At 41.8% G+C, this 18,770-nt stretch overlaps 1 protein-coding gene across 5 annotated transcripts in view; it reads right to left on the reverse strand.

Annotated features, from left to right (window-relative positions):
- Window positions 1–18,770, reverse strand: part of rnf220a (ring finger protein 220a) — a 279,000-nt gene that overhangs the window by 12,028 nt on the left and 248,202 nt on the right. For 4 of the 5 annotated variants that reach the window (XM_088014369.1, XM_088014371.1, XM_088014367.1 and 1 more), the window contains 5 exons: window positions 17,475–17,599; window positions 15,581–15,710; window positions 8,241–8,433; window positions 7,710–7,765; window positions 7,389–7,503 (listed from right to left, as the gene is read on the reverse strand). In XM_088014369.1, the coding sequence (XP_087870495.1) occupies window positions 7,389–7,503; window positions 7,710–7,765; window positions 8,241–8,433; window positions 15,581–15,710; window positions 17,475–17,599 (619 nt within the window). The remainder of the gene's footprint in view (window positions 1–7,388; window positions 7,504–7,709; window positions 7,766–8,240; window positions 8,434–15,580; window positions 15,711–17,474; window positions 17,600–18,770) is intronic. The other variant, XM_088014370.1, reaches the window with a different exon arrangement.

Raw genomic sequence — 18,770 nt, forward strand, 5'->3', positions numbered from 1 at the left:
CACTGCTCAGCAGCATATGAAGCAGCCATAACCGAATCAATACCGACCGCAAACGTTGATGATAATTCGGCACAGCGCGTCGCGGGCACACGAGCCGGCTGATGTTTATTACAGCCGTCCATTCGCTCGCCCGCCGAGATGCAGTGGCGGTGTTTGTGTGTTACGAGGAGTGTGTGTGTTTATGGTGATGTGGTCATTCTGCAGCCTGATAGCTTTGCTGATCTATGGTATTGATCTGATGGGGGGGAAGGACAAGCAGAGAGAAGGAAGGGACAGTAAATGCAAGCAGTAAGTAGCTGTGTGTGTTTGTGATGTGGAGGGGGTGCAAGATGTGGCTACATTTCCAACAAACGCAGCAAAGACGAGAGGAAAGTGAAAGACTTTCTCATTTGTCTGTTGAAGTTTAAAACCAAATATCTTTAGCTAATTTAAGCTTTAATATATCAGAACTAAATAGTTGATATTTTAGTCAGAGGAAGTCCTGGAATGACCGGTTTTCTCCAGATGCATGAGCATAGAATAATGTAACGCTTCCCCTCCCTCACCTGTTTCTCTACACAGCTGATCAGCTGACTAAATAAAAAATCTACTACTTCTTTTTCCTCACACTTACAGATAAAATAAACCTGGCTGCTCAGAAATGTTTCAGTCGTACTTTGGGAACTTTAGAAGAACCATTCATAGCTCTAATTAGCTGATTTAGAAATAGTGCTGTCAGCCTACTAACCTGCTGGAAAGCTGTTTTATATAAAAGCAACTGGCTCCGGTTATTCACTTTTGTGACATACGCAAACGGTTGTATATTTTTTTCAAGCTGACCACACCGTGAGAATCACCAGCCACCTAAAAGGTATTTCAACAAAATACGTTTAAAGTACATGAACATTTCATAAATGAGGTGCCACCAAAAACCGCAGTTAACTTGAGCTTACTGGGGTTATGACTAAAACGTGTAGGATCATTTGTTGCAGCCATGTTGTTTTTAGTTGACTGTCAAATACAACAAGCCATCTAATAGAATAAGAAGCATTTCTTCATGAACATTATCCACTAGTACCTATCTGACTCTGTTATGAGGGTTTCCCACTAGTAACAGTTCTGTGGTACCGACCCCTTCTTCACTGAGGTTCCTTAATGCGCCAAGTTGGAATGAAAATGGGTCGTCAAAATACTGCACCTCTTCAGCGTATTCTGTCTCACTGTCCACAGCCTTTCCTGGCTTTATTCTAGCTTTCATATCCTCCATTGTGGTGTATGGTGTTTGTGTCGTGAAGATCACGTCATGCCACTTTTTAGACACCCAATTACACCAACACCCAACCCAGCTAGGTACTAGTAGAAAAGGGCCTTAATGAGTTGCAAACCCCGTCATATTAATAGCTAGGACTCACTCCACCAGACCAACTCATGCTGACGTTGCCAATAAACATCGATTTGGGAGACTGAATTCACTTGGTTTAAGTTTTTTGTATCGAGAGATCTTGTTACATGACTTGTCTTAAAGCTCAAAGATACTGAGTTTACACCTTTTTGCCAATGTATGGAATTGACCAAGAATGGTTGACTACTCTGGGTTCTTCCTGATGAGTTTCCAGCAGGATGCGGAGGTCTTTGATGGTTGAACTGCTTCAAGTCAGCGGGATCAGCAGCAAGTCTTTTCCTAAACATGTGTGAAGAGCAGACCTGCGCCTCCCTGTAAAGCCATCATGATCATCATCATCATCATCATCATCCCATGTCTATAAAGGCCCAGTCTGACGTGCCACCACCGTGCCCTATAAACTGACTTACCCTCTCCTCTTATTAGTGCTGAGCTTGTAAAAAGCCATTTAGCCTTGATTAGCCCGCCAGCTTATAAAAGAGCCGCAGACCCTGGACAAAGCTGGACTGTAACCATCCTTTAACGGTTCTATTAAGTCCGTCTGTGGCTCCGTCACCCACCGAACTCTGTTGAAGGATATTTATGACGCTTATGAAAAAGATTTGGACAAAAAGTTGCTCATTTCCTCCTGACATTGATCACTTTTTCAGCACGCCGCTTTTTTAATCTTCCGTTATAAATATTTATTCAGCACACAAACGAAACAAATTGCTTTATGTTCCACCAGTGTAATAACATTAATCTTTTGGCCAGAATGTGAGCGTCTAAACGAAAGCAGACAAAGACATAAAAACAGAGGACTTTGCAAATAGAAGAAGTTTGGAAGAAAATAATACGACTTAATCAGGCCAAGCAAGAAGAAAAAAAACAAAAAAACTTAAGGCTTAGAGGTAACCTCTCGCATGTGAAAATCCTTAAATCCTTTGTGTATTTCACTGACCTAAACCAGTTCAAGACTGTTGAGACTTTTAGCCAAAGTAGAAAAACTCATATCCCTGTTGGACACGGGTTGAGCAATCACAATCTGGATTAACCTGAAACGTAACAGAAGCCCTTCAACAGAGACGAATCAGAAGTGGTATGAATGGCTCTTCTTTTCATAGGACTGCAGGGTCTGTTGGAAAAGGTGTCCATGTGGAGACCAGTAATATTTAAGCTTCTTTATCCTGATAAGGCTTTAAATGGAAAGGCCTGCCTTTATGTATCATGACTTTTAGATCTTCAAGCGCATTCATGTGCTGTCGAGGGTATAAAACGATAGATTGTTTTTGTCAGTTGGGACAAAACCTCATTTTTTAAAATTGATGAGTAGAAAATCTTGTAATTCTGATCTCAGTTTAAACAGCATACAGAGCATAAATTACCAGGATGCATAAAAAAGTTATTTTATATGAATATACACATAACCAGCTTCTTTTTCAGCTTTGTTTGCAGCAGATCAAACTGTTTCAAACTTTTGAATTATTGTTCTGGCTGTGGATATGAGTAAGTTAGTTTAGGAAAGTAGCTACTTTTTTGTACCAATTTCATGACTACTGAAGGTCTACGCACATCAGCCTCAACTAAATGCTAGGCCTGTCTTGCCTATTTTGACAACCTGGGCATCTGTGTCACGTCAAGACACGCACCTTAGAAAGTTATAAATAAAACATGTTCTTGACATTCGAAACAACTGAAAAGTTGAAATTGTAACTTAGAAAAGGCTTCAGCAAAGGTTAATTTGTAGTTTTTGCCCCTGGTTAAATAGGTGTAGCACCTACTTAACATATATCTTTTTAAGAGATTATGCTAGTACAAGGTTTTACACATCTTTACCAGAAGAGCCAAATAATGTGGAAAGTTCCCCATCAGTAGTTTATAGTCCCTTCTCCATTGGTAAGTCTCACTCTAGCAAGTTTGTGTTGGCTGCATCTCCATTGGCAGGTCAACAATCCAATGGTGTCACTTTGCGCATGTTCCCTTGGGCGGTGAGTCTCTAAGAAATTTCTCAGTATGTCTGTTCGTTGGAAAAAGTTGAAAAAAGATTTGAACATCTGTGAACATCAATTTGTAAAAGTTATACTGCAGATTCTCGATTGCAGTTAAACTTTAGGCTTTTACACCACATTGAGCTGAACCACAACTTTACATGGCTTCAGAAAAACTGTTTGCGTGGTGTTGATCTGGTTAGACAAAAACGTCCATAAAATTTGTGTAACATCGAAAGGGTATAAACAGATTTACATTTTAGTCTCAGTGGATTCAACGATGCTGGTGCAGGTTTGCATTGTTTGTGCTAAAGAGTTTCCGTAACTACAAAACCCTAAAACATTGTCCTGCTTTGAACTGATGCATTACTTCGATCTAAACGCCAGATTGCTTAAACTTCGGTTCAACTTTATTGCCGTTCCAAAGCTAATGCGGCTCGGTGTTTTTCATCTGAAGTCCTCCTGGTGGCAAAAAAAGCAAGAAGGAAAGCCCAGCAGAGACAGATAGATGGCTCTGCTTCTCCTCTATTTAGCGCTCTGTTCCCAGCATCTGCGACGTTATTTCTCATTTCATTAGTGCGTGAGGGTGTGTGTGTGTGTGTGCTTGTGTGTGCAGTGGGGGATCTCTACCATCCATCTCAATCAGCTCAATGTCTTCATCTGCTGTCTATCTACATTTTGGCCTCACTCTCGCTTCTGTCTGAGCAGGAGAACATACAGCGGATAAAATTTAACACAAATTAATTTGAAATCCTCTTCTGGTGAAACATTTTCGCCTTAAATAAATCTCCCAAGCATGTGCTGCTGCTGCTGTAAATCCCTTTCGAGCATCATTCTGTGCTGCACCCTGTTAGCAGAGGCCTTAACTACACCGAGACACCATGATAAAACATTTAAGTCACTATTGATTTCCCCTGCCTCTTCCCGATGTGTGAGCAAGCGCAGCAAAAGTTAAGAGGTGGGGGGATTTTGGGGGGGAACCTTGTAAATAGCTGAGAGGAATTGAGACAGAGGACAGGAAGGGAGGAACGAGAAAACAGGACAGAGACAGAATGGGACAGTGAAATAAAGCACGGAAAAATGTGGAGACGACTGGGGCAGAGTCCGTGTGTGTCCCTGTGCGTGTGTGTGTAAGGGGGGTGGTGGGGCGCGGGGTAGAAATCTAGCTTCATCACTTCCAAATTGAGGACAGATTCAATTATTTGCAGAAACCACATGGAAATCACTCCGCATTGTTCCAGCTGGAGCACCAAATTTGGCAGCAATCGCATTGGCGGCAATGGAGGGGCCATTTATCTTGGAGAGGAAAGAACATCTCAGGCTATGTGCGTGTGTGTGTATATCAGTGAAAGAGAGAGAGAGAGGGAGAACTCATTTATCTTGCAGGGGAATGAGCAGGGGAACGAGGACGCCCCGGGAGGCGACCAGATCATTACCCATCTGGGATCAGAGACAGAGAGAGATTTCACCAACGCTACCTTGTGGAAAGCCACACACACACACACACACACACACAATGTATCAATGTAACAAAAGGAGACAAATCTCATTTTCATTTGAGGATGGAAGGACACAGAAGCCCCACAAATACATGCATTTATAGCAAGCGAGAGGAGGAGCGAGGCGGGGAATTGTTCCAGCCAGGCACCTGACTGCTTGTTCCAATGCAATCATTCAGTATCTAGTCGGCCTCACCCTAAATGGACGCTTAGATTAAAGCGTGCTCTGCTCTGGGTGACCGCTAAAAGTCTCCAGGAGAACATCGTGCGGCAACGCACGGCAATATTTGCTCCACAGAAATGACAGAAAACAAAGACCAGGAAAATGGAAAAGTACTGATCCAAAGTCCAGTACTGCTCCTTTCAAACTTAAAAGAGAAGTCATTAATTTTTTTTTAATGTTTAAAGTTTCACATAGTTTCTTAGCCACCTTGAGTAATGTGAAAGTGAACCGCACATTTGGTGCGGTTCACTTTCACAGCGCACCAACTAAACCAACTAAATCCTTTGAAAAACCTGTTCATCACCCACTAACCTGTTGTTTCCTTCAGAACCACTGAAGGAAGCGGCATAAAAACCTCCAAAACATGAGCACGACTTCCTTCTTGTAAACAGAAATGGAGTAGCGTCAGATTTTGTAGAATTTCTCTTTGGTAAAAGACGACAAGCCGTTTCTCCTGCACAGTGCTAGACAGCAGCCATTTGTTTAGGATGTATTATTATTATCATTAAAAACTGGAGAGCAGACACTTATTTCTGATCTTAACAATAGTAATAATATAAAGAGCTATATGTCCTATTTTCAACAAAGCTTTCCTTTCCTGACAGAAATAGTTCCCCTTCTTAACCTAAAAGAATAACTTTCTTGTATGAAACACAGGACAAAGATTCATCAGGCGCATTTCTTCATGTTTCACTTCTGATTAAAAATAAATAGACTCTTATCAGCCACCACAAACTGTGTGAGTTCATACCACACGTAGAGATGTGCTCAGACGGAAACATCTTAATTATGGTTGGTGTACGACCAGCCATCAGCTCACTGTGCTAACTGGATGTGCTAATAAGTCAATCTGATGTTTCTCAACAAGCATCTAAGCAGACAAACTGAAACTACACTACTGGACGTTCCAGACATCTGTGTGGCTTAACTCGTCTCACTGGTCAGTACACAAACCTGCATAGCAGAGCCAACAGCATTTCTTATCGGCATACCATGAAATCAGATGATGATGAGACCAGAGGTCTACCAACTGTGGCTCTTCGGAGCCTCCATGGTGGCATTTTAGTCAAAAATTATGTAGCACAAAATAGTTTTTTATTTTATGTCAACTTTAATATCAACAGACTTGAAGCAGTTTTTCTTGTGTGGTTTGGTTTAACATTTGCAAAGAGTCTCTAATGAGACATAACTCATTTACTTGGACTATTTTCACTAAACGTTTCTGTTCCTTTTCCAGAAACATAAGATTTTTCCATTCAAGAAAATGCCTGTGTTTGCTTTGTTTTCCTCAATTCAACTGGTTGCAATTTTCAGCATTATACTAATACAACACAAACAAAATGATTTCATTTGGATTTTGGGAGTCAAACAAAATAACATGAATAAAACATATTTCATTCAAGTTTTTAACAGAGCAGGCACTTTGCAAACGTTAGATTTTAAGGGTTTTTTTTAAGGGTGTTGGTGAACTGGTTTAACTATTTGTACTGAATATCAGAACAGCTACACGTTCTGTGTAAGAACCGGGCATTAGATGGATCTACACCTAGCAAACACTCACTCTTCTCTTGACAGAGGAGTTTCTAATCAATACACCTCGAGCGGCTCGGTTTGTCCACCAATTATCCAATCTGCTGATATTTATAATGGAGAATGTGCACAGCCACAGTGCTGATTAATTCATTTAAATAATCTATCCTATTGAACTGTCGCCATGGTCGAAGGGGTACATGTTAGTCAAAGCTGTGGAGAGCATAACTTAAGTGCTAGTAGCTGGGTGAATATAATGTCTTGAAAAGGCAGTTTTACACCTAGAACTTTTTTTTTTTTTTTTACATTTTTACGATACAACCACAAATAATATTTTACTTGGGTTTCTGGTGACAGAGTACGTCTCTACAAGCTTTCCACATCTAGCAGCTGATGTCTATGGCTGCTCTTCTTCATGAAATGTCACAATTTAAATCAGAGGAGAAGAGGAGCGCTCTTCCAAGTGGTGCCATGGCTCTCTATCGACCAGAGTGCCTTAACTTTACATGTTTACAGTGTCCTGACTCGCTTGAGACAAATTGCCAAGATGACTTTTTATGGTATTCTGCAAATGTTGTAACATGACAAAATGTGGAAAGGTCAAGGGAAATGCGTTCTTTGCAACCAAGCAGGAAGATTGATGAAAGGAAACTATCTGGATGCTGAGAAAACATGAGGCTTAAATGTAGAAAGACTTAAGCAATTCACGGAATCCTGGCTTTAAATTTTGATTGTTGCCATCTACATTATCACCCGTTTCCGTGTTTGATTATCAGAGTGTCACCTACTTTTCGATCTCGCTGTTTTTACAGGTACGTGGTGCATTTGAGGAGGAAGAGGATGATGATGAAGGAGTGCTGGGGTCTGTCTTGCTGCTCTCCCCGTTGCTCGTTGAAGGCATCTCTGTGGTCACAAAAAAGGTAACAGTTACTTATGAACTCCTGTCAATCACAGTTGCCAGCCACAGATCTCCATTTCAGTCTGCCCGGAACAATAATGTTTTTTTTTGTTGCTATATATATATATATATATATATATTTTAATAAATTATATTTTATTTTAATAAATAAAAAAAAAAGTAAAAAAAGCACAATTAGTGCTTTACTTACCATCGTTTGCCCACTTGGAGAACTCGGGCGTTATTCTGTTGGAAGGCATCCCGCCGCTGAAACAAAGTAGCACAACCATCAGCATGGATAACAGCCCATAGGTTCTTCCCATCCTGCAAAGTATAGTATTTCATCCACTAGCTATGCTTCCAAATAATTGTCATGCTAATTTTAAGCAAACTTTTGAAATATTATAAAAAAAAACAAAGAAGCTGAGGAAAATGCGAACGAGGTGTGTTCGTCTACTGGCTTGGAGCAAATCAATTACGCTCAGAAAATCTGACCGTAATTTTCTCAGATGTTACGCTACAGTGTAATGAACAAGATGTAAAGGCTGCAAAGTAGGATTAATCACACATTTAAAAAAAAATAAAGAAGAAAGTTCACTCCCTTAATTCAGATTTTACCACCTCCATTAACTGTTTCTACTGGAATACTTCGAAATGCCCATAAAACAAAACAAAAAACAAACAAACAAACAAAACAAAACACGTTGAAAACACGGCTAGCGTTTTGCTGAAGACGTCGTACTTGAGCACAGCTCCTCGTAGCGCCTCCCTCTCCCGGGCTTCTCCTTGGTCCTCCCCGGCTCCGGAGCAGGGGATGATGTCGGCCTCGGTGTACTGTGCCTTCCCGTACTCCAACGTGTCGTCTCCGTCCACGTCGAGGTCGGCGTCGCTGTCCGCCGCGCTCTCCTTGATACTGCATGTGGCGAATCCAGTTCCTGTGGAGAGAGTGAGCCATTTTCACACCATTGCTTTAAGGATGCATTCACATCAGCCCTGTTTAGTCCGCTTTGATCGAACTCCAGTTTGTTTGCTGACAAAGTCCAACTCTAATGCGGACCAAAAAAAGCGGTCTACCTAAAAAAAACCTGGGTTCTGTCGACGTGAACTCTGGAGCGGTTCAAAAGCATATGATGCAAGCAGACTGGCTACCACTCTGAAAGCAGGAAGTGAAATATAGCACAGGGAATTCTGGGTAAATGCAACCAAAACAAACGTGAGTCTTAAATGAGCGTGAGAAATGGTTTGTAGTCTTTTACCAAAGACAAAAAAGAAATCCTACAGTCACTGAAATCTGATGCCACTCTATTTTTGTTGACATTTCATGAAGAAGGAAGTTACGCTCACGTCTTCTACGGTTTTTATGTAATTTCCTTCAGTAGTTCTTGGTGCAGCACCACAGGCCAGGTGAGGGCAGGTTTTAAAATAGTTTAGATCGCTTGACACTGCAGTGGGCAACCACCAGCTGAAAATTTAGCAAATATTGCAATTTAGGTCTCCAGAGAAACCGAGTCTACTGGACAACTGAGTGTGAAAACACCCTCAAAATTAACAAATTGGTTAAAGGTGCCTTTGACTACTGGCACGCATGAGAGTGGACCATTGTTCTTAATTGTCCCATGACTTGATATACCTTCAATTTCCAATTAGAAGTAGAACATATATTTTTACACACACAGTATAAATATGGAAAATCAAAATCTCAATGGTTTACAGTCGTGATACAATGTCTGCCCTTCTGTTTATTTATTTTTTAATCATTGAGGATTATTTTAAACCCCAAACATAAACAACGTATTGCTTGATGAAGCTGGAAACGACCTAACTTTCTGAGACGGCTAAAGCTCATGTTAAACTCAACTTCTCTGCAAATCAACTTAAGTACTTTCAGAAACCCGGGTGACAAATGAGAAAAAGAAGGAGATGAAGACTGACTCGTTACCCATCAATCTTTGAGAAAGAGAGGGGTGTGTACGTGTGTGTGCGCGCGTGTGTGAATGGCACCTTTATAAACCAAGTGATGAACGCTCAGACAAACCCTTACCGCTGCCTGACTGCTCCCTTCAGCTCTACTTAACCAAGGAGTTGGCTCTGTGTGTGTGTGTGTCCGTCACTTACAGGTGTCTTTTCCATGTTTGTTTGAGACTGTCTGTCCCTCTGTCACTTAGGTCCTATCTCTCCAATCCTTTCAAGGTAGGTGTGTGTGTGTGTGTGTGTGTGTGTGTGTGTGTGTGTGTGTGTGTGAGTGTGTGTGTGTGTGTTCACCTGTCACTTAAACTATGTCTATCTGCAGCACAAAAGTAGTTGGGGGTGTGTTTGTGTTCAAATGTATATATTACTCAGAACCTTTACCGTTTGGGCTGCATGTGTGTGTGTTGCGCCTGAAACCGTTGGTGTGTGTCAGCCAGTGACAGGCCTGACAGCCATCTTATTTACACCTATTCCAATTTCTACAAGCTCTCCGGTGGACTAGTGGGCTGCCTATGAGTGTCTGTGGGGGGAGTCGAGGGTAGAACCAGACGGAGCTGACACCCGTCCTGTTTAACCCGCCTGTGTGAGTCCCAACACTCGACTTCCTGGAACAGTTGCTATCGGTGAAACAACTGCATCTCACTCCACTGTGGGGTCTTTGTCAGAGAACAACACAGTCGACTGAGCTCGCCCCGAAAGCTTTCTCTAAAATATGGCTGACAGATTGCCCTTTGTCAGCCGGGAATTTGTAGAGGTAGGTAGATGATGCCAACATAAACATAGTTTTTAATTTACTTTTGGTCTGAGGCGTCATACTTGTACAGACGATTACAACGCAAAGTAAACCTACAAGTTTCTTTAGCTAGGGAAACCACGCAATTGGGAAACATGGGGCGCGTTAAACAGCAATCTCAGTTGGCTTGATGTGCCCCTGACCTGAAGCTCGAGTGAACGCCAAATTGAGATGAAAAGAGCTGAAAGAGGCCGTCAGAAAGAATTTGGCTCTACGGGAAATCCTTTTTTTGAGTGGATGACAAAACAACAGTTTTTTGACACCAGAACTGAAGACATGATTAGCGTACGCCTCACACAGTATGCCAGGAGAAGTTGCTCATATCGAGATCAAAGTGTCATGGTTTGGAAATGTTTTACTTAAGCAGAACCTAGCCCCCCTCACCATCATATTTATTGAGTTGGCATTTTTAAGTGCAGTTACATTTCTTTTTGCTTTTTCAGAGATCCATAAGACAAACCTCCACATGGCTTCCTCCATCTTCACAGTGAGTATTGTAATTTGTTGCATATCTTTTAGGTTTGATGTCCTAATTTTGAAATTTATCTAAATTAACTTGACCAATAATGGTTGAGGGCTCTAGAATATAACCAATTTTGGTCACTGATGAGATCATGTCACAAAATGTTGACGTTGCACCAGTCATTCAAGGGAAAAAAGACGACAAGCGCAGAACAAGGCCACCTTCCTGTAGTCAACAACAAGCCTATATGTATCCTATGGTGGTCTAAACCAATCAGAAAGAGTGATTCTGCTTCAAATAAAGACATTTTATTTCCTAGACTGATGATCATTTACATGTTAATGTTGCAAAGTTAAGTGTGATGCACCTTAAAAAAAAAAAGTAAGGTGCACCAGTGGCTGTGGTTTCTTACAATAAGGCAAAAGGAAAAGTGAATTCTGCCTTCAACGCTTCAGGACACACAGCATCTATATAAACCACACAAAAAGAAATATCTGGGTCCCCCCCGCCCCCGACATTTGTAACTGTCTTGTTAAATATGATTGAGCTCCGTAATTTAAGTCGCTGCATTTCTACTGTAAACCGGATGCCTCCTGAGCCGACTGGGAGTGAATACACACACCGTAAATGTGCGGCAGTGTGTTCACCGCCAGGGTTGGTGCGGCCTGTTTGCTCTGAATGTGTGTGATCCCCCTGTTCTTCTATCTGTTCCTCTAAGCAGTCTTGGCAGGCCAATCTAATCTGGCCAGGGAAAGGTCAGCCACACTCTAACTGCCTTTCACTCACATTATGTATCAACACCCCCACCCGTCTTTACTTTCCTTTTCTTCTTCTTCTCGCCTCGTTTTCCACCTTTTCTTCCCTCCCGCACAATTAGCTTATTTTTTTTTAAAACTTCTCCAACATATACATTTGTTTTATTTTTTTTAACCGTTCTCTATGGTGTTCAGCCCATCTTAAACAGCTTGCTAGCCAAATCATCTGAATCAATCCTTCCTCCACTCCTCGATCTGTCTCATTATCGAAGGCCCCTCCCTGCAATATCGCTGACTCTTTAACATGTTAACTACATATTTCCTCCTCTGTGTTGTTCGGTTTGTGGCAGCGATGAAAGAGAGCCTCAATTTACATGCATGTCAACACAACAAGGCAACAAGCGCAGATCTGAACAGGCGGGCGCGATCAAAGGCCTCATCAGGCCGACCGGCAGCCCGCCTCAGCCAATCCAATGACCTCGGCAACATCTTGTTTCCATAGCAATTATCGGGACCCCCTAAGAAGCCGAGAGGAGGCATGTCAAAGGTGATCACACTATCTCCCTGCCATTTACAGGTCACACAGAAAGAGAGACAGAGAGAGAGAGAGAGAGGGGTGGGGAGAGAGGAAGCCAGACACAAAGACATGAGACGGTCATCTTTGAAGTTCATGTACAAAGCGGAGATTTGTCCTCTCCTCAATCCTTCTGGGCCATCTGAACCGGCAGTAATCCCCCTCCTCTCCTCCAGGGTGTCTCGGGACGGCCTGGTATCGCCCCTCGAGATCTGTCTGCTGCTGCTGCTTCCCTTTCACAAAGTTTTTTTTTTTTTTTTTTTGGTTCACATTTTTGGCCATTTTCAACCCGAGAATATTTGTTAAAAAGGTGAAGAAATAAAACAGGTTCTATGTCGAACTAATTACCTTATTTATTCTTCATCATTGTGTATTAATTTGCAGAATCATTTAGAACTAGTGCAAGTCGTCGGCTGAGGTAAGGCCTCCAGTCTTTGGTCATAAATTATCTCTAAAAGCCACCGTGGTTTCGAAGCCTCTCTTACATAAATCATCTTGCTATGATTCAAAAATATCACGCTGATTTAAAGAGTACAGGAGGCGGACACATTTCAGTGCCGACCGTCAGGATCTTCATCGACCAAACTGCTGTCAAAGTGGTTAAAGAGACCCAACATTTAAATATTAAAAGTTATTAGTTGACATGAACAAAGGGTGTTACATGTAACTGCAAACTTCTGTTCAGTTTTGCTTTGGCTCACATCTGTGAGCCTCTGAACTGAGACCCAAAAAAACAAGTTTTTATTCCAAACCATGACTTGAAATTGTAAAAATAAAAAATACATTTAAATAATTTGTCCTTTTTTTGCATTGTTCTTTTATTCTATGAATTTCTCTGAAATTCTAAGCAAAAATGTAACATTTATTTGCAGAAAATGAGAAATGGTCAAAATAACAAAAAAATAAAAAAACATGCAGCGCTTTCAGACCTGAAATAATGCACAGAAAACTAATTCATATTCATTTATAAACAAAAGTACTAATGTTTTAACTCAGTAAGAGTTCAGAAATCAATATTTGCTGGAATCACCATGAGGTTTTCAATGGGGTTCAGTGAAGCGGTCTCTGTTTTTTCCAGAGCTGTATATATGTTAATAGGCTGGAAATTACGGAACAAATCTTTATTTACACAAAAATGATCATTTTTAAAGGTGGAGTTAGATTGATCTGAATTGATAAGAAAAAAACAGGCTCCATCATTCCAATCATAACATAATTTGCACTTTGCATCAACGCAAAAACTTTGTAAAGTGACCAGCAGCATGAGGGAAAGTTGGAGAGTAAAAAATCTGTCCACTTTGCAGCTTGCAGAGACAGACCACCAGACAGATAAAGACAGATCTCCATCTGAGCTGTACGGGTTCTTTCAACCCGCTTAAGCCGGTGTGAGACACAGGGAAGTCTTCACTCACAGACACTTGAATCATAAACTGATCTTGTTCGATTTTTGCCCCCCCCCCTCACATCTTTCTTCCCCAGCTTCTCAAAGGGAGGGAAGGAAGGTGGCACTTCACAGAGGAATAGTCTCTCTCTTCATCTTGCCAGCTGAGAAGACCCCCCTCCACCCCAACCGTAACGTCTCTATATCCGTTTAGCCGGTCGCGAGCTCCAGAGAGCCCACTGGATGCAGCTGTGTGCGTCAGAACCACTGAGCAGCTTTCAAGACAAAATCCACCTTCTGAGCCTTCTGCCAAGATGGAAGAGTGTGTGTGTGTGTGTGTGTGTGTGTGTGTGTGTGCGTGTGTGTGTGTGTGTGTCCGTGTTTCAAGTCGCTCTCCCCAGGCCACCTCGGTTATCTGCGTCGCATCACAAGGTTCCCTATTAGAGCGCGACAGAAGGGTCCGGGGCTGCGAGCTTTAAACAACGTGAAAGGCAGACGGACGGATGGAGGGAGAGAGGGAGGGAGGGAGCGCCCGGGAGACGGATGAAGAGGGGCTCCATCCCCCTAAGTGCCTCACTTTGTGGTGTTTTAGTTGAGACTTTAGCATTGATCTGTCTTGTCTCCACTTGGCAAGCAGAGGAGAGGAAGGGAGGCAGGTGAGGCCCCAGCATGTGTGTTTAACAACAGATCGAAGACAGAGAGGGACACATGAAAGCGGAGATGAGGAGCCTGCAGCTCCGTCTGCCTCGCATCGCCGCGGTTCGCTTCAAACCGACCATCTATCCCCCTCCCCCAACTTAAAGAGATACAATGAAGATAAAATGTGGGATCATGTTTTGTTTAAATCAGGCTGAAGGCAGTTCATGGATCCAGTTAACAGAGCAAAGATTTGTCTCGTGACATTTTTGGACTCGTTAAAAACAGACCTCGTCGGGTAAATTGTTATTTTAGCTGTGATTTTTTGGGCACATAAAACAAGCTTGAATTTATGGAAATTGTTCCAGTTATAAAAAACAGACTATCAGATGGCAGAAAGTAGAACGATGGACGACCATTGCTCAGGGCATTTGAAAACTACAGCTTGCTTATCAGACATCTGACGTTATCTGGTTACCAGATACCAGAAACCCCAACTTGTTATAAACTAACTAGTTCAATTTGTGCCACTCTATAAAAGAGCAGAAAAGCAAAGATAATGAATAAATTCTGTTCTGAAAGCATTAAGAATTATTCTTGATGTGCTGACAGTTTCATGGATATTTGGTATACAAAATACTATTTTACGAATGTTCGCTTGACAAGTCTACCATACTAATCTTAGATCAGACATGTATCCTCCGTTCAGGTTCTCCCATCTTGTCGCACTTCTCTTAGGCGAGTGGTTTGGGGATCTGAATCTGTGGATTTGATTTAATGTGGCATTTTAAACAAATTCTGATGTCTTAAAAGCCAAAAAAAAAAAAAAAAAAAGGTATAAAGAAGCTCAACTTTGGGTTGTCATATAAAAACAAACGACCCTTTCTGGGATTAAGCAAAACTAATCTAAAGAAGATAAAGTATTTATGAAACTTACAGAAGCTAACATATTGAGCTAAGTGCTTGCACACAAGGTGTGTTTTGTCCCTGAGCTGCTGGTACTGCTGCGCTCCCCAATGACCGGCTCTCCTATCCGGCTCTATAATTGCATTTCTGGGCACACACACGAAGCGGTGACCGGCGGGTCAATTGCCCAGCTAAATGTGTTTTCCTTCCCTTCGCACAGAGGGTTGCGTGGGGTTCAGCCGAGCCGAGCCGGGCTGACCCCGGAACCGCCCGCGCTGCCGCTAGACCACAGGTACCATTACTGCTCGCCAGTCACATTGGACGCCGGTCTCGGAGAGCTAACGCCGCTCACGTTGGACAGCGGCGCGCTGAATGATGGATGAGCAGGGAAACAAAAGAGGAGACAGACGGACGAGAGAGAAGAGGAGAGAACAAACTGCTGGAACTGAGTGTGACGCCCGAGCTCAAGAGAGGTCAGTCAGTCAGCCGACCAGACACCGACACCGTCAGAAAGCCCACACACACACACACAGACACACACACACACACACCTCTTCACAGCAGTAACACGCTGTCTGGACACCAACACATCAGATGTGTCTGTACCTCTGAAGCCTCCCTCCAGTAAGGCCGTAGCTCTGATCCTTTTCTGCCCCGCCCATTCGTACTCGTCGAAGCCCCGCCCATTCTCGCCGTCCATGTCTGCGGAGTCTTCGTCGGCCAGAGCCCCCTCGCGCTGGCCCGCAAAAAACAAACAAATAAAGATTAATTTTAAAAAGAGGACAGAATGATTCGAAGAAAACTGGCTAAACGTGAATTTGTTTTCTCTCCGCACTCTTTCAAGGTTAAGGATTCGATTTGGTGACAGGCCAGACATCCATACAAACTCTACCTGTACTTCAAAACTGAAACCAAAGTTTAATGCTGCCTTGTTTTTATTTTTAAAATACTAATAAGTCATACTTGAAATTCACCAGGCTTTGACTGTTGTATTTTGTAGACATGAATTTGCTGCAAACATTCAACAAAGACGTTTAACCTGCATGCATTTAATCTACACAAATTTAGTTCATTCAATTCATTTAAAATAAAACGGGAAACATTTCTTTAAAATGTTTTGAGATGGAACGTTTTGCAAAAGTATTCACACTGTGACAGGTTCCTACCACAAAATTCAGTGTGTTGTATTAAGTGACAGACCAACAAAAGCAGTAAAAAAAAAACAAAACCTGTGAAATGGAAGAAAAATTATTAAGGTTTGGGTATTTTTTTTTTTCAAAATAAAATGTAAAAGTATCAAACTAAAAGCCAAAAAAAGACCCAAAAACATGCCAGTTCCTGAAAGAACATATTCAGAGCTGTAACTAAGCAATAACTACAAAAAAAAACAACTTTTGTCTTTAAATATGTTCTACCCAGAACTCCTCAATTTGCATTGTTGCAACTTTGCGTGGTACAAGTTTATCAGAAAAATCTCCCATTAAGCGCATTTTGCTGTGAAAATATTAATCAGTTAATCCAAAAAATAGTCAACAGATCAGCCTTACGCTGTACTGATGTTAACTTGAGCAAAAAGAGGGAGCTTTTCATAAAAAAGAAGTGGTTTTTTTTTGTGCTGCAGACGCATCTTTTGTTACAAATGATCAGCCGTACACTAAAGACATTTTTGTTAAAAACTGTTGTTTTTGTTTTATTTGCATCTTTTAACGTATTGTACAAAAATGTGTATGGGGTTAAATTAAAAATCTGCAGAATGTGCCAATCCTTTTTTTTTAAAATCTTATTAATCATCTGAATAATCATAAAGATTATTACTAACATAATTGTGAATTGCAGCCCTGGTTGACATAACTATTAGACCTGAACACCACTATTCTTTTCCAAAAACAATCAATTGTTAGAAAGGTCCAGTCAAAGTCCAGATGGAAATCAGAAGGCAAATCTGAAGCGAACTTTAATTGGATTGAATACCTTTGCAAGGCTGTTTAAGTCAGAATCATTTCACTGTTGCAACAAATGAAAAAAAAAATCATGCTGGGAGATATTAGTATCTCTGGGAAGTTTGACGGCTGGCGATCGGTGACATGAGATAGAGAAGAAGTTCATTAGTAGCAATGATTTATCGCAACATCTACTCTAGAAGAGGTGACGGCTGTTAAGTAAGTACTAAAGACGGAGCGTGATGTTTAGCTGGGACAGGAAGTGAGGGCTACATCTAAAACCGCGTCACATGGGACAACCTGCAGATGAGAGCCGACTCGTTAAAACACCGCTTCGCAGAAACAGAACTGCACGAGTCCGGTGTGAATATTCTCCCCCTTTGCGCTCAAGTCATTCGCAGCTGATCCGATATGATTGTTTCTACAGCACAGCATGGATGGGACTGCTCAGAATCTACAGGAAGTAGAGAGGTGAGTGGGAAAAGAAGGGGAAGACGTAGGCCGTCCAGGTGGGGTCGGTAGGCAGGGCAGGGGGGGTCTAGGGGCCGGGATTGTACTACCTGGATCAGGCATTGTTCCACATGTCTACTCATCTCCTCCTCGCTCCCAGCCAATGGGGCGCTGCACAGCGGACATACCTGCCCCCCCTCCTCAGGCTTCCTCCTCTTCATCTTGCCTATACGAGCTGGAGCAGAGGGACAAGGAAAGAGAGGGGATAAAAAAAAAACAACAATAAATAAATATACTTATCTTGGAATCTCTGCACTGAGTTCTTCACAAACCTATGCCATTTAGGGCTGCAACTAACAATTAATAGATTATTCTGACGATTGGTTGTTTATTCTAGCGGTTAATTGATTATGTTGACAACTAATCGGTTAGCTGATTATTCTGACGAATAATTGATTAATCAGATATGAAAATTTGGCAAATTCTGCAGATTTTTCATATTAGAAATACATCAAAAGATACAGATAAATTATTCAGTACCTTTATTAAATAAGAAAATAATCATTTTACTACCTAAATACAGTGTAGGGTTAATCAATAATTTTTTTTGATTAATTGGATATCAAAAGGTGCTGCTGAGGAGATTTTTTTTTTATTTACAGTAAGTGAAGCTAAAACCATGACATTTTAGGAGTTTGGCAAGAGCATGTTTACAGAAAGTTTATTATTTAATCTTGAATTAAAAATTTATATATTTTCTGTACAGTGTTTTGAGTCTGTGTACTCCAGTTAGCAATTAATCGATCACTAAATTAGATGATAATTATCTCAATAACTGATTAATGACAATTAATTGTTTCAGCTCTGATGCTGCCGATTAAAGATGGCTGATCTGACCAAACTTGCCACCTTCTGGAGCACCGTCAGAGAAACAGCTGGATGTGGCGCCCTCAAATCCTTTCCACTCTTCTCTACATCAGTGCCTTTGCTCTACTCCTTTTTTGTTTCTCCGTCATGGCACCACCCCCCCCACTTCCAAGCCCCAGCCTCCATCCCCATCCACCCACACATTTAATTAGAAATTTAACAGGGCCGAACAGCCGTGATTGAACCCTGAGTCTCTGTCGTTTTTTCTTAACTGCAAATGGCGCGCGGGGACATTAATTTTTAGCTGGCTGGGAAAAGCAAAGGAGGCCAAGAGGGATCTCGGCAACTGACAGAGGGAGGAGGAGGAGAAGAAGAGGAGGACATAAGGCAGCATGCCATAACTGCGGGGCAAGAGCGCGGAGGGAGCGAAAGAAGAAGGGGCTTCCATGCCATTTCTCTTCCTGACGCTAATCGAGAGAAGCACTGTTTAAAGAGGAGAGGAAACGACTGCTAATTACGTGCAGCTCAAACCTTTAAGT

The sequence above is a fragment of the Poecilia mexicana genome, unplaced genomic scaffold, assembly GCF_051168715.1.
Source record: "Poecilia mexicana isolate PSO_F unplaced genomic scaffold, ASM5116871v1 scaffold_17, whole genome shotgun sequence".
NCBI lineage: Eukaryota > Metazoa > Chordata > Actinopteri > Cyprinodontiformes > Poeciliidae > Poecilia > Poecilia mexicana.